We start from the raw sequence: 13,757 nt of genomic DNA on the forward strand, positions 1-13,757 counted from the left end.
CCATCCTGATAAACCAGGGACATTATTATAGATCCAGACCCTGTGATTGTGGTATCTTCTCATAGCTGTTATTCATTCATTCCAACATCAACTTTTATAATTCTTCTAATAAACCTCAAGGGCTCTAGTGGGTGTTGCAGATTCACAGGCTCTTACAATGAGCAGATCATGTCTCCACCTCCCTCTGTAATATAGGAGCAGGAGAAAGTACAGGGGGAGGGGGGCAGATCTGCTCTGCTCATTGTAACAATTTGTGAAACTACATCAGTGAAAGGCTCTGAAAACACCCCCAGGAGCCCTTCTGACTCATCGGCATAATTATAAAAGTTGATTTTTTGAAGGAAGGAGGCCATGGATAACACACATAAGTAGATTACCACAGTCACGGTGTCTGGATCTATGAGTTATGTCCCTTGTTTATCACGATGGATTGTGTTGGCAGCAATATGTTTTTTAATAGTGGTGCATTAAAGATTGACATTTTATATGTTCATTGGCTTATACAGGCGGTCCCCTACTTAAGGACACCCGACTTACAGACAACCCATAGTTACAGACAGACCCCTCTGACCTCCGGTGACCTCTCTGGATGCTTTACTATAGTCCCAGACTGCAATGATCAGCTGTAAGGTGTCTGTAATGAAGCTTTATTGATAATTCTTGGTCCAATTACACCAAAAATTTTGAAACTCCAATTGTCACTGGGGCAAAAGAAAAAAAATTGTCTAGAACTTCCATTATAAAATATACAGTTTCGACTTACATACAAATTCAACTTAAGAACAAACCTCCAGACCCTATCTTGTATGTAACCCGGGGACTGCCTGTATTTTGTTGTTCTATAGGTTTGCTATATTCCCATATTAGCCTATGCTGAGATAAGTATAGAGGGGTTAAAGTGAAATGCAAAATGGCCTTTTGCCGATGCGTCTCTCTTCCAGAGGTTGATCCATTGAGCTCTTTGTGCCATAACTGAAATATAGTATAGTATAGAGAGGGGCGCACTGTGTGGCCGGCTCCGCGCGCTGTGAGTTGCAGAACTAAGGGTGGACCATTAATACAAATTTCTGGACCACCCCTTTAAAACACACTTGCACAGCACATATCAAGGTTAAATTCAAACTAAATCAGATTTTATTAAGAAATAGGTTAAGTTAGCAGAGGCACAAATATGCAGTGCTGATGCCAGAAACCTACAAAGCTTTACTCCCAGAATTCCACAGATCCTATACATAACGGTACTGCGTTACAGCGTGTGGGTTATGACATCTTTAAGCCCATATTAAACGTTCAAGTCACACCATGTCATTTATACCAGCAGAATAATTTGCTTTGCATGTACTAAGGCTTCACAGCGCACACTAGGGGAACCACAACCCCTTTAAAAAAGACCATTTATGGCCTAACACATGTGGAGATGAACATAAATTCTGTAGGGGTCACTAGACAGATTCAGGGGGCACTTTGATTTTATTTTTCCCCTAACCCCCACGGTCACCGAAATATCAGTCCCGGTATCTGACCATTAAGATACTCTCTTCTGTCAGAGAGGAGGAGCTGGGAGGGGAGGAGATTATCATAACACATGCCCTCTTTCCCGCCCCAATTACTTCCTCTCTGACAGTAGTGAGGATTATAATGGTCAGATATCTCAACAACTGTGGGGGCTAGAAAGAAAATTCAAAGTGCGCCCGAATCGGTGTAGCAGCCCCTACATTAAGTGATGGCGAATGTCCTCTTTAAGAAGACCTCTTTTCAACTGGGATCACAAGAAATAGTTATAACAATGAAATAAGGAGGTAGAAGTAACTCGCTGGATAGTAGGAGGGGCTCACCAGCTTCTTTAAATATCAGAGAAAATTCTTAATGGGATCACCAGACGGCCAAGCCAAATCGCTGGAGGTCTTCTCGCCTTCCTCTGGACGGTGCTTTGTGAAGGGACTGAACTGTGGGGCATTTATGGACAGGAGGATTTCCCATGCAGAGAAAATGCTAGAAGTCAGCTTTGAGCCTCTGAAGCGAGTGCTTAGCGATAGAGAAAGTCAGCCTGGATATTGGCTCCAATCTCTACCTCCCACTTGTCCCCATTGTTTAAGAGCTTCTCTTTGTTGTACAGAAGTTCCTCGTGCGTTTCTGTGCTAAACTCAAAATTCGGACCCTGCAATGAAGAGATTCAATGAAACACGGAAATCAGTCACATCAACACAAACTATAACAAGAGGCGACTAACAAAAATATCCAGAAGCCCTCTAGTGGCCTCTCTACATGGTCAGGACACATACGTAAAGCCAAGTTCACACCTGTGCTCTGCAGGTTCAGTTTTAATTAGCAAAAGAACTATTTCAGCAGCCCAAAATTTTTTTTTACCCTCGATTAATTATGGATAAGAAGTGGAAGTCCATTAAAGTCTATGGGAATGGACGACCTTCTGTTCACCTTCAGGTTTTATTTTTCATTTCACCCTCCTTAAAAGGAACCTACCACCACGAATCTATCTATAAAGGTAGATCGGGTGGTAGGTGGATGATAGCCCTTTTTAGAGCTAATGCTCACGTCCCTGCTAGCGTTGCATAAACTTTATTGCCCTAATATGTAAATTTTCTTAAGCGGCTACTGGGGCGTGGAGTAGCCGGACGAGGCTACACGGTGCGGCTACTCCACGCCCCAGTAGTCGCTTTACCCCGCCTACCCTGTGATCTTCGGCGCGCAGCTCCAGGCAGCTGCGCGCCCTCGTCCGAGAAGCCGGAGTTCTGCGCATGCGCAGTAACTCCGGCCTCGTTCCCGATATCGCGCAGCCTATCCTCACGTCCCATACATCCACCTACCACCCGATCTACCTTTATAGGTAGATTCGTGGTGGTAGGTGCCCTTTAAATGGAGGAGTGAAAAGGGCCTGAGACCGCATGATTCTTGGAGGAGTAAAAAAAGGATTTTTTAGGATAAAACATATAATCTATGTAAAACAGAAACATGACCAACATGATTTATTGCATAACACAGTGGGGCTTATTCACTAAGGGTCCGTGGCCGCCCTTTCGTCGGATTTTTGGGATTTGCGCCGCTGTGACAAGTATTTAACAGGGGATTGTGTCGCACGCATGACGGAGTGTGCGCTGCTTTCATGCGACAGAAATCGGTGGGCGGGCCTCTGGACGATCCGACTGATTCAGACTGACCTAAGCGGGGAAACGACACAGTGCATTCCGGTCAGACAATGTGCCCCAGTTTACAAGGTTGATGAGAGGACAAAAGTCCATTGAATTCACCGTATAAATACTCAGTGTTGATCCAAAGAAAGGAATAAATCCCCTTAAGAATGGACACCAATAGTCCTCTATTTTGGAGAAACAAAATCCTGGATCGAACTTCCCAACTCCCATGGCTTGTAGCTTTTTGGGTTGGTAATACAGTCCCTTTAAAGGAAACCTATGATCAAAATCAGGCACCGTTCCTGTGGTAATCTTCTCATATCTGTTATACATGGCTTCCTTCTAAAATACAGTTTTATATTATTCTAATGACTCTGAAGGGCTCCTGGGGGTGTTACACAAGCCACTTCATGCTGCAGCTTCTTAGGCTGTTACACCATGTCACCCCCCATCCTCTGCCTGATGTAATCGGACTACAGCACAGGAAGTTTCAGCACACAGTGGGAGGGAAGTGTTCTGCACAGTGTAACAGCCTGTAAATCTGCAGCACTGAGGTAACACCCCCAGAGCCTTTGAGGCTCAATAGCATAATTAAAAAGTTGATTTTAGAAGGAAGGAGGCCAAATATAAGATTAAGTATAAATCCCAGTTTCCATGGTTTATCACGATGGATCCGGATGTTAGATTTCCTTTAAGTTCAACTTCTAAGCTCCAAACACCATGTTGTCTTTCATGCCCAAAATTCATGAAAATAAGTACTACCCACCTCCACTATGGCATCCACAGGACACGCCTCCTGACAGAACCCACAGTAGATACACTTGGTCATATCAATGTCATATCTTGTAGTCCGACGGCTTCCATCTGCACGAGGTTCAGCCTCGATAGTGATTGCCTTGAAGTATATATATTAAAAAAATGTTTACAGGTTGAAGAGGACAGGGATGAAGCTATATTGTATCATGTGAACCCCCCGTGGTCCAGACGACTGTCATATACTGGGCAGGGGGCTACCCACAAGGTGGTCATATATCTAAATTTGCATTTTACCACTTAAAGAGGACCGGTCAGGTCTATTTGGGACCCTAAACCAACTACAGATACTTATGGGCCTGTGGTTTAAAGAGGACTAAAGTAAGCAGGTCCTGGTGCTAGACCATTTTTAGCAGTGATAAACTGCTAGCTTTATCAGAACCCAGCAGACACTGCAGCACCATAGCCTCAGGACGCCGCACTGCGCTCAAAGCGGGGGAAGTCCCCGGACCACCCCTCCCACTTCATAGACGGGTGGTGACTGCCAGGCTTCATGCGGCAGACACCGCCTCCTAGTCCCCGCCACTTCAAGAATACGGTCGACCGCTTTGAGCGTGGTCCGGCATTCTGAGGCTATGGCGCTAACCCTAGAAGCTGCTTACTTTAGTAAGCAGCTCCTAGTGCGTTTTTTTTTTTTTTTTTATGGGTGACAAGGTCTCTCTAAGGTCCCAAATCGACCAATATGGGGTCTGTATGTGGACAAAATTCACAGCTTAACTGTACATGTACCGTACCACCGGCTTCACTTGCGAGGAGAGTAAAAAGTTTATTTTTTTTTTTTTAAATACTAGCAATTTTCCTTTAAAGGGAATCTACTTACAGAAGTAGATCCAGAAGTAGATTCCCCAGGGCAGTGTTTTCCCTAAACTGGTTTTTATATTTCCTTGTGTGATCAAAAAACACTATTTTATTAATATGCTAATGTGTTGCAGCGGCTACAGGGGTGTGTAATAGCCTCGCTGTGCTCCTAGGCTATAGCTCTCCAGAGACACCTACCTGCGCATCTGTGCCAACCATCAACCCAGCAGCACGGGCCCACACCCTAGTAGACAAAAGACTGCAGCCGGCCAAGCAAGAGCAGGTCCTATTCCTGCCCGTGATTGCGTACGACTATGTCCTCACAGGCCGCGAACAAATATTATGGGTCCGTTTGTGGTCCATTGTTACATATGATAGCGTGCAGGTAACCTTGAAGGGAACCCGACACCCAGTTTTCCCCGATTAAATTACAAGCCCCCTCACGCAGGAGAATGAAATGTCCTTTCAAGAGTTCTCTCTTATGTGAAATTTTATCTGTTTGTCTGAGAAATATGACTCGTCTCACCTAATTTTTTCATGAGATGAGGTTGCAGGGTTATTGTCACTTCAGAATCCCCCGTGTGTGGTTCCGCATTTCATATTAAAGTTAAGAATCTCATCTTAACATCAGGTCACATCCACATCAGCTTCAGGTTCTGTGAGCTACAGGACTGGACATACAGGCAGATTAAACAGCAGATAAAGATCCAGTTCCTGCCTATTTATGTCCAACTATGTGTCTTGCTGCCTGGTTCTGTAGCTCACCAAGCCTTAAGCCTGATGTGATGTTTAGTGGGGGGTAAAACCTGGAGATAGGTTCCCTTTAAGAAGAGAGGATGTAGAATGCCTGTAATGAGTCTTTGTTTCTCTGTTATTCAGAGTACAGATAGAACAGGTAAACTTGTCATCTCTGGATATGGTCTGTACCTGAGCAGGGCAGATGGCTTCACACAGCTTACACGCAATACATCGCTCCTCTCCAGATGGGTACCGGCGTAACGCATGCTCACCACGGAACCGCGGGCTCAACGGGCCCTTCTCAAAAGGGTAATTGATAGTGGCTGGCTCCCGAAACATGTAGCTCAAGGTCATCCCTAAGCCTGGAAGGAAAAGCAAGATCAGCACAAAAGTGGAGATCAGAATCGACTAGAGCAGTGGTGGCGAACCTATGGCACGGTTCCAGAGGTGGCACTCGGAGCCCTCTCTGTGGGCACACAGGCCATCACCAAGCACAAAGATCAACATTCATGAATACTACTGCAGTCACAGGCAGCCCAGAACTTGTCCTATTCAGCACTATTTTAAAGTGACTTGAAGTACAGGAGGAGCAAGGAGGAGTGGATAGAGCTGGATTATAATTGAAGCCCCTGCGATTTATCCTGTTAAAGGGACCTTAGAACGAAGCTACAATAATAATCCAAATTTCTCAATCTTGCTACTGTATTGGTGTATTCAGGATGCCAATATGTACGAAAATATGTGGCTTTCGGTTGTAGTTTGGGCACTCAGTCTCTAAAAGGTTCGCCATCACTGGACTAGAGTAATGTCGCTGCACCATGACCCACCTCTGATCAGCTCCGTCCACAGCAACGTTTGGGCCGCCCGGTCAGTCACAGACTTCAAGCTGGTTTCTTCTTCTCTGGCATTTACATACTCTATGAAGGAGAAGATAAAAAGACATAATTTACTGGCTTAAAGGACATCTATCACCAGATCAAGAATTGTAAACCAAGCACACTGACATACTGGTGTGTGCCCCCTCTGGCAAGATCAGCTCCTCTTTTAGCTTCTCATGCCATGGTTTTTACAAAAAAAAAAAAAAAAAAAAAAAGCTTTAGAAATTATGCAAATAAGGCTGAGGCGGTAATGGAGCCCCTCAGGCTCATTTGCATAATTGTTAAAGCCTTTTTTTTCCCTTAGAAACAAGGGCATGAAAAGCGAAGCACACCAGTATGTCAGTGTGCTTGGTTTACAATCCTTGATCTGGTGATAGAACATTGTTAATTAAACAGTTTCCTCCGACGCACTTTTCTGTTTTCATTGAGACATGGTGTTTGCTGCATATGACAGTAAACACCCATCGCTAACTGTAAGTGTTGATTGCCGCTGGCGGCATTTAAAAGCCGGCGTCGCTCCCCATGATGTCTTTATAAGGCCCATGGCTGCCTCCTTTCTGCGATTTGCACATTGCAATAGATAATGTGGAAAATTCACACACGCTGCTGTACTGTAGTATTGCAGGCTATGGTAGGATCAATCAGACAACCTAGGATTAAATGTACCCTTGAGGGCGTGAAAAAGAAAAAAATTCAAATCAATCAGAATGTCAGTTCTATCAAAATATAATAACGGTTATTCCCTGTATTTAACCCACGTTACTTTTTCGGCACTTTGCAACATAAAAAAAAAAAAATTGATCAAAAGGCCGTAACCTTTTCAAAATGAAAGCAATGAAAAAAAATCAGCTCGTCTAGCAAAAAATGACACCTTACACAATTCTACATACTGAAATATGAATAAAAGAATTATTCATTTTGCCATGTTGTGTCACCAATAACTTTTTCAGACCGTCACTTTTTGCAGGCTGTGATGTAGTTTACATGGATACCGGTTGTTGCACTGTATGAGTGGAGTTTCGGACATAATTATGGCAGCTTATGGGAATTTTGCACATGAACTGCTACAATGTGCCACCAGCAAATTGTAACAGATCTTAAGACATGACAAGTCCTTGAGTCAAGACGCATCGTTGCTCCCCGATTAAGTCATGGGGAGTGACTGTCACAGACAAGATCAGCGCCACAATCTGTGCCAGCTGGTGTCAACCAGTTTAATACAGTGTTCAAGACTTTCACCCATCAAACAGTTTAAGTGATAGAAGTGAGTGGAATTGCCAGCCAAAAGTTGTATATACAGACAGTAAACCTAATTTTAGTGACCAGTACCATGAAACTGCTAGAAGGGTAAAAAAAAATAAAAAAAAAAATAACAGGATGCATGAGACAGCCATATCTGAAGAGAGGAAGGAATATTTACCTAATATTGGAAATTTGGCATCAGCCTTATAGGGTTGCTTCTCTAGGTTTGAATTGATGGTCCAACATCTTTTTTCTTCTGCCATTTGCAGCATGTCATGACTAATGCAATTCTCAAGCGGTCACCTGAACCAGAGATTCTTACGTTCCGGTGAGCACATCCGGCAACCATGGAGATGCTGTTGAGAACTGCTCTGCAGCCTGCGACATCCTCCGGAATGGCGGTTTGGCAATGGGTCAGTAATGGTGTGAGGTGGCATTTCTTTGGAGGGGCGCATAGCCCTCCATGTGCTTGCCAGAGGTAGCCTGACTGCCATTAGGTACCGAGATGACATCCTCAGACTCCTTGTGAGACCATATGCTGGTGCGGTTGACCCTGGGTTCTTCCTAATGCAGGACAATACTAGACCAATGGCTGGAGTGAGGAGGTCTTGGACAGACCAGCACCCTCCCCAGACTTGAATCCAATCAAGCCCATCTGGGACATCATGTATCACTCCATCCACCAAAGCCACATTACACCACAGACTGTCCAGGAGTTGACTGATGTCAGTTCTGGTTGGAGACCCCTTTGGAGAACATCCACGCCTAATTGGAAGCATGTCCAGGCATTGTAGGGAGGTCACACACTACTGAGCCTCAGCAGGAACATGCCCAGGCATTGTAGGAAGGTCATAGAGGAACATAGAGGTCACACACGCTACTGAGCCACATCAGGAACATGCCGAGGCCTTGTAGGAAGGTCATATAGGCATGTGGAGGTCACACACTACTGAGCCTCATCAGGAGCATGCCAAGGCATTGTAGGGAGGTCATACAGGCACACAGAGGCCACACACACACAATACTGAGCCTCTACAGGAGCATACACAGGTGTTGTAGGAGGTCATACAGGCATGTGGAGGTCACACACACAATACCGAGTTCATCAAGAGCAAGCCGAGGCGTTGTAGGAGGTCATACAGGCACATAGAGGTCACACACACAATTATGAGCCTCATCAGAAGCATGCTAAGGCTTGTAGGGAGGTCTTACAGGCATGTGGAGGTCACACACACTACTGAGCCTCATTTCCTTGTCTTGAGACATTTCCATTGAAGTTGGATCAACCTAAAATTTGATTTTCCACCATGACTTTGAACTGCAGACTTCCACGGGATATTCATTTGGATTTTTTTTTTTTTTATTAATTTTTAGATTTCAACACATTCTGCTATGTAAAGAATAAAGAATTGCAGCTGGAATATTTCATTCACCGAGATTAAGGATGCGGTGTTCAGTGCCCCCTTTAAATTTTGTCTTTAGCAATGTATGTGTACAATAAATTATGTCAGTAACTTACTGAATGTGTGCATCTGTGGTGCCAGGCTAAAACTTCTGACCAGCGTTTGGGAACATGAGGGACCTGGAAAGAAAGCGGATATAAATCTTTAGAACCGATCGATGCAGCATGAGAAGCTATTAGACTTGGTTTACTAGGTTAGAAGGAATCTTGATACCCTTTAACCCTATATCCACTCCAATGGTCTTTATAACTCCCCTAAACTTCATAGTTACACAGCTACAAGGCATAACATTTCCTGGAGTCTGTAGTTTTCCAGGTTTCTGTGACAGTTCACAACAACATTACATATGTATCTCATGTAAAACATAAAGACAAGAAGCTATAAGGAATGGCCGTCTCTTTAAGGGACAATCACACAAAGTGACTGGCAGCTTGACGATTGTACTTGAGAGCCGCCATCTGGATTCATGGTGACGGGTCTCGGTGTTTATTATGATCTGCTCCACTTGTTGGGTGGCATGACCTGTGATGAAACATGGCAGCCATTTACAAGTTCAGCAGATAATTACTCCAAGCTGTGGCGGCGCCCCCTCTGTGTATTTATACTGTCTTGCTGGATTACCGTCCATTAGCCAATAATATGCTCCCGAGATGGTGTTACCTAATGTGCAGGGACATTACAAGTCTCCTCCATGACATGCACACAGCAAAATAAGTAGGTTGGTATTGTGCACCAGCTGCACAATACCAGTGTCACTATAGGAAACAAACCAACTAAAACTTACCGTATAGATTGTGCAAGGCCAGGCCACTCGTTTTACTGAACAGTGAAAGGGGTTGGATCTAAATTTTAAGGCAAAGAATCTAGGGAAGTAGAAGTTTCCATACTGGGCAGTGTCCTGGGCTCTCTAGACTGAATGACTCCTACAAGACCCACAGATGTAATGCAGGGTCTACTGCAGTGTTCCCCAACTACTGGGCCATGGCCCAATACTGGGCTGTAGAGCACTTGGTCCTGGGCCACGCCTGAGCTCTGTAAAAATTACAATACTCACCTTCGCAAAACCCCCACAGCAGCCTTCGCTTCCGTGTTAATACACGACTATAGTGCCGGCGCGCGTGATGATGTCACCGCATAGCGTCTGCTGACAATAGAGCCGCGCTTTAATGCCGAAGAGAAGGCAGCTGTGGAGATGGAGGAAGGCAAGTATTGGATTTTCGGGCTGGGAAAGGGAACATTGGAAGCAGGGATTCGGGCAGCTACAGTAGAAGGGACAATGGAAGCTAGGCACACAGGAAGTTACAGTGGGGTGTGCAAACATACAGCAGATCCACCGCTGTCATTTCCCTGGAGAAAGTTTATGCTCACAGCCAGTCCTTGCGCAAAAAAAATAAAAAATTTTGTGTTATAACTTACTCTTACTCCCTGACAAAATCCTGGGGTAGTCCCAGAGGCTGGACTTTGGTTTGGATGCATTTCAAAAAACAACATGTGGCTTGTCTGTGTTACTCACTCCTCAGATCTTAGCCCCCACCTTTGTGCTCCTGTACAGCTCCTCATCCAGGCTCCTTCTCAGAGGACACAGCTTGGCGAGTTGACATCAGTGGGGGAGGGACAGAGCTGTACAGGAGCACAAAGATGGAGGCAGCCTGCAGCTCAGCCAAGTCACATGTTTTTTTGAAATGCATCCAAACCAAAGCCCAGTCCCTGGGACTACCTCAGTATTTTGTCAAAATGCAAGAGTAAGTTATAACACACAATTATATTGTAATGCAAATGCTTAAAAAAGGCAGAGAGGCAGGTGTGCACTGCAGGTGTCATGGGCTTTTACAATCTGTCTTTAGTGAAAATTAGGTCCCTGGTGACAGGTTCCCTTTAAGTTTTCCCTGACTGCTCTCTTGCTATCCTATAGTGTTCTATAAGATCTCAGAAGTCTCCATCTCAGTTAATCCCATATAGTGTACTTGATTACACTGACAATTCAGTTAATAACACTTGTTCTTCTGCAGATAATTGCAAAGACAGAGCTGCCTGGTGCATAGTCTGCCCCATCTGACTTGACATACCTGCTCGCTTGGCAGCACAGTAGATGAGACGAGCTCCCAACATGCTCTCGGGTTCTACAAAAAATGGGAATGAATATAAATATTAAAAATCATTGTAATAGTCCCAAAACGTAGACCTTCTTGCTTGTAGTAAGAGTCAAGTTCACACTTCAGCTTTATCCATGTGTCCTGCAGACTGTATATGCATGAACTTTGCCCCAAGCACAGAAAATTGTAATGTTTTTGTAAAGACCCATCCGAATAATATTTAATAAAATTATTAAAAGGGGTTTTCCAGGCTTTAAATCAGATAATTGCCCTGCTCTGGATTGCTGGTTGCAGTCCCAAAACATCTATTTACAGCCCCAGTCGCTGGTGTTATCTCTTAGGACAGTCAGCAGTGACAGGAGGCTCAGCACTTTTGGTATAGACACAGGGGGCTGCAGCATGGAAATGGGGAGCCACAGCAGGTCACCTAGATTAAAATGGACACTCCAGTCACAGCTAATTCATTGAATAATACATGGTACAGGGCAGGACTCGTATTCCTAGAGTCCTGCTCCTTCCTTTAGGCCAGTGATGGCGAACCTTTTAGAGACCGAGTGCCCAAACTACAAACAAAGACCCGTTTATTTATCGCAAAGTGCCAACACAGAAATTTAATTTGTGATTTATATTCCCTTCTCTGTCACAGTTTTCATTGATACCAGCCCCCTGAGGACACCAATAAGCAGAAAATAGTCCCAGGTAGAGCTGTCACTTTAAAATAGCTCTGTGCACAGCAAGTCCTGGGCTGTCTGGGACTGCAGGAAGATACCTGGAGTCATCTCTGGTGATGGCCTGAGTGCCCACAGAAAGGGCTCCGAGTGCCACCTCTGGCACCAGTGCCATAGGTTAGCCATCACTGCTTTAGGCCCTACACAGCTATGACTAGAGTGTTCCTTTAAGACCCCAAACCAAATATTTACATACAAAAAGAACAGAAATTCACATGATGAGAGATGTACATTATTTGTGTTCCATCCAAGCATGAAGAATAATACCCAACTATATACACACACAATATGAATACATACATACAATTGTATTCTGTTATGTAATCATATAAGACCTCAGCTATATTTATCCTGTACTGTTAAAGGAAATATACCATCAACTTGATAAACCAAGGGCATTACTCATAGATCCAGGCACCAGGACTGTGGGAATCTTCTTATTTCAACTTTTATAATTATTTTTATTAATCCGAAGGAATCCTGGGGGTGTTACCAGATTCCTTCTGTGCTGTAGCTTCACAGGCTGTTACAATGAGAAGATTTTCCCTTCCCCTGTGTTTCCTGCTGCTGCTAGAATATACAGGCAGAGAGCAGGGGGAGACAGGTTCTAGTCATTGTAACAACCAGTAACTTTGCAGCACTGAGGGGCTCTGCCCACGCCCACCAGAGCCCTTGAGGCTCATTAGCATAATTATAAAAGTAGATTTTTGAGGGAAGGACAACATGGATAACAAATATAAGAAGATACCACAGTCCTGGAGCCTGGATGTAGGAGTAATATCCCTGGTTTATCAGGATGGGTGTATGATGGGGGAGTTACAGGGGCTTCAATGTATTATGGAGATATAGAATAGGGCTTGGCCTTACCGACTATGTTCTGCCCCACACGCCATTGTGCGCCTGGAGGGGGCACTATGGAGGGGACACTATGGAGGGCAGGTCAGAGGTCACACACAGGATTCTCATGTATAACATACCTAAACGCCAATACACTGACACTCACACGCTATCCCTGGTGCGCAGGCGCATTAGGCGAAATGGACCGACGACGCGTGCGCAGAAGGATCCCTAGCACGCAGAGCATGCGCAGTAGCGAGCCCCGTGCGTTCCACCGGGAACGTCTCACAAGTCATGACATTAAACTAGTGATAGGGGTGAGAGCAAATAGAATTCTGGGATATCCGCGGTAGCAGTGACCCATCCCGGCTCCCGCGCATCTCCGGTTGCGTGCGACCCCGTCTGTATCCCCAATAACGCTCCCTTACTCACTTGACAGCTGCCGCTGACCTTGCTGTAAGCGAGCGCCTGTGGCCGCTGGGAGTGCCGCTATTGGTAGAACCTACTGTCACTCAAACATTACTGCGGCTGTAATGGCTAACTCCCAGCTTCCCCATTGGCAATTTTTAACCCCGCCCTACTACAAGTGGGCAAGTGCAAAGTAGACACCGCCTCTAAAGATGAATGGACGAGATTTACTAACTCCTGGTTGGTCAGTAGAGCTGTCCGTCATAGATTTGTCCGTTCGTGACTGGTTACCTCGATAAAGGCGGGACACCGGAGGTATACATAATGGAAAGTCTGCATCGTGACCTCCACACACCAAGCATACTTCATAAATGTTCTGAATCATAATCGTAGTTGCAGTGATGACCCAGTAGACAGCGTGTGTTCACACATGGCGTTTGTGTTGTGTTGCTCTGATCTATTACCTCTGCTCTTACCTATTGAAGTAAGATTGTGTGTATTAAATATTTACTTTTACCCAGTCCTGTCGCGATCCAGCGACGGGTTCTCCGACGCTGGTTCGTGTCTTCCTGCAATTCACTAACGTAGTGAGCCCGATGTCCACCAGGTG

At 44.9% G+C, this 13,757-nt stretch overlaps 1 protein-coding gene across 3 annotated transcripts; it reads right to left on the reverse strand.

Moving 5' to 3' along the window:
* Nucleotides 1-1,111: 1,111 nt before the first annotated feature.
* Nucleotides 1,112-13,323, reverse strand: NDUFS8 (NADH:ubiquinone oxidoreductase core subunit S8). Of its 3 annotated transcripts, none has more exons than XM_072130433.1 (7): nt 13,172-13,323; nt 11,148-11,201; nt 9,138-9,200; nt 6,326-6,415; nt 5,688-5,860; nt 3,916-4,044; nt 1,112-2,158 (listed from the first exon to the last, which is right to left on the reverse strand). In XM_072130433.1, the coding sequence occupies exons 2-7, from the start codon at nt 11,188-11,190 to the stop codon at nt 2,027-2,029; spliced, it is 630 nt and encodes a 209-aa protein (XP_071986534.1). In that variant the 5' UTR covers nt 11,191-11,201; nt 13,172-13,323; the 3' UTR covers nt 1,112-2,026. The 3 variants fall into 3 exon arrangements, with proteins under 3 accessions (XP_071986534.1, XP_071986535.1, XP_071986536.1); XM_072130434.1 differs by lacking the exon at nt 13,172-13,323 and adding an exon at nt 12,880-13,111; XM_072130435.1 differs by lacking the exon at nt 13,172-13,323 and adding an exon at nt 12,770-12,792.
* Between the last annotated feature and the right edge of the window lie 434 nt (nt 13,324-13,757).

This window comes from Engystomops pustulosus, chromosome 11, assembly GCF_040894005.1.
Source record: "Engystomops pustulosus chromosome 11, aEngPut4.maternal, whole genome shotgun sequence".
NCBI classification, from domain to species: domain Eukaryota; kingdom Metazoa; phylum Chordata; class Amphibia; order Anura; family Leptodactylidae; genus Engystomops; species Engystomops pustulosus.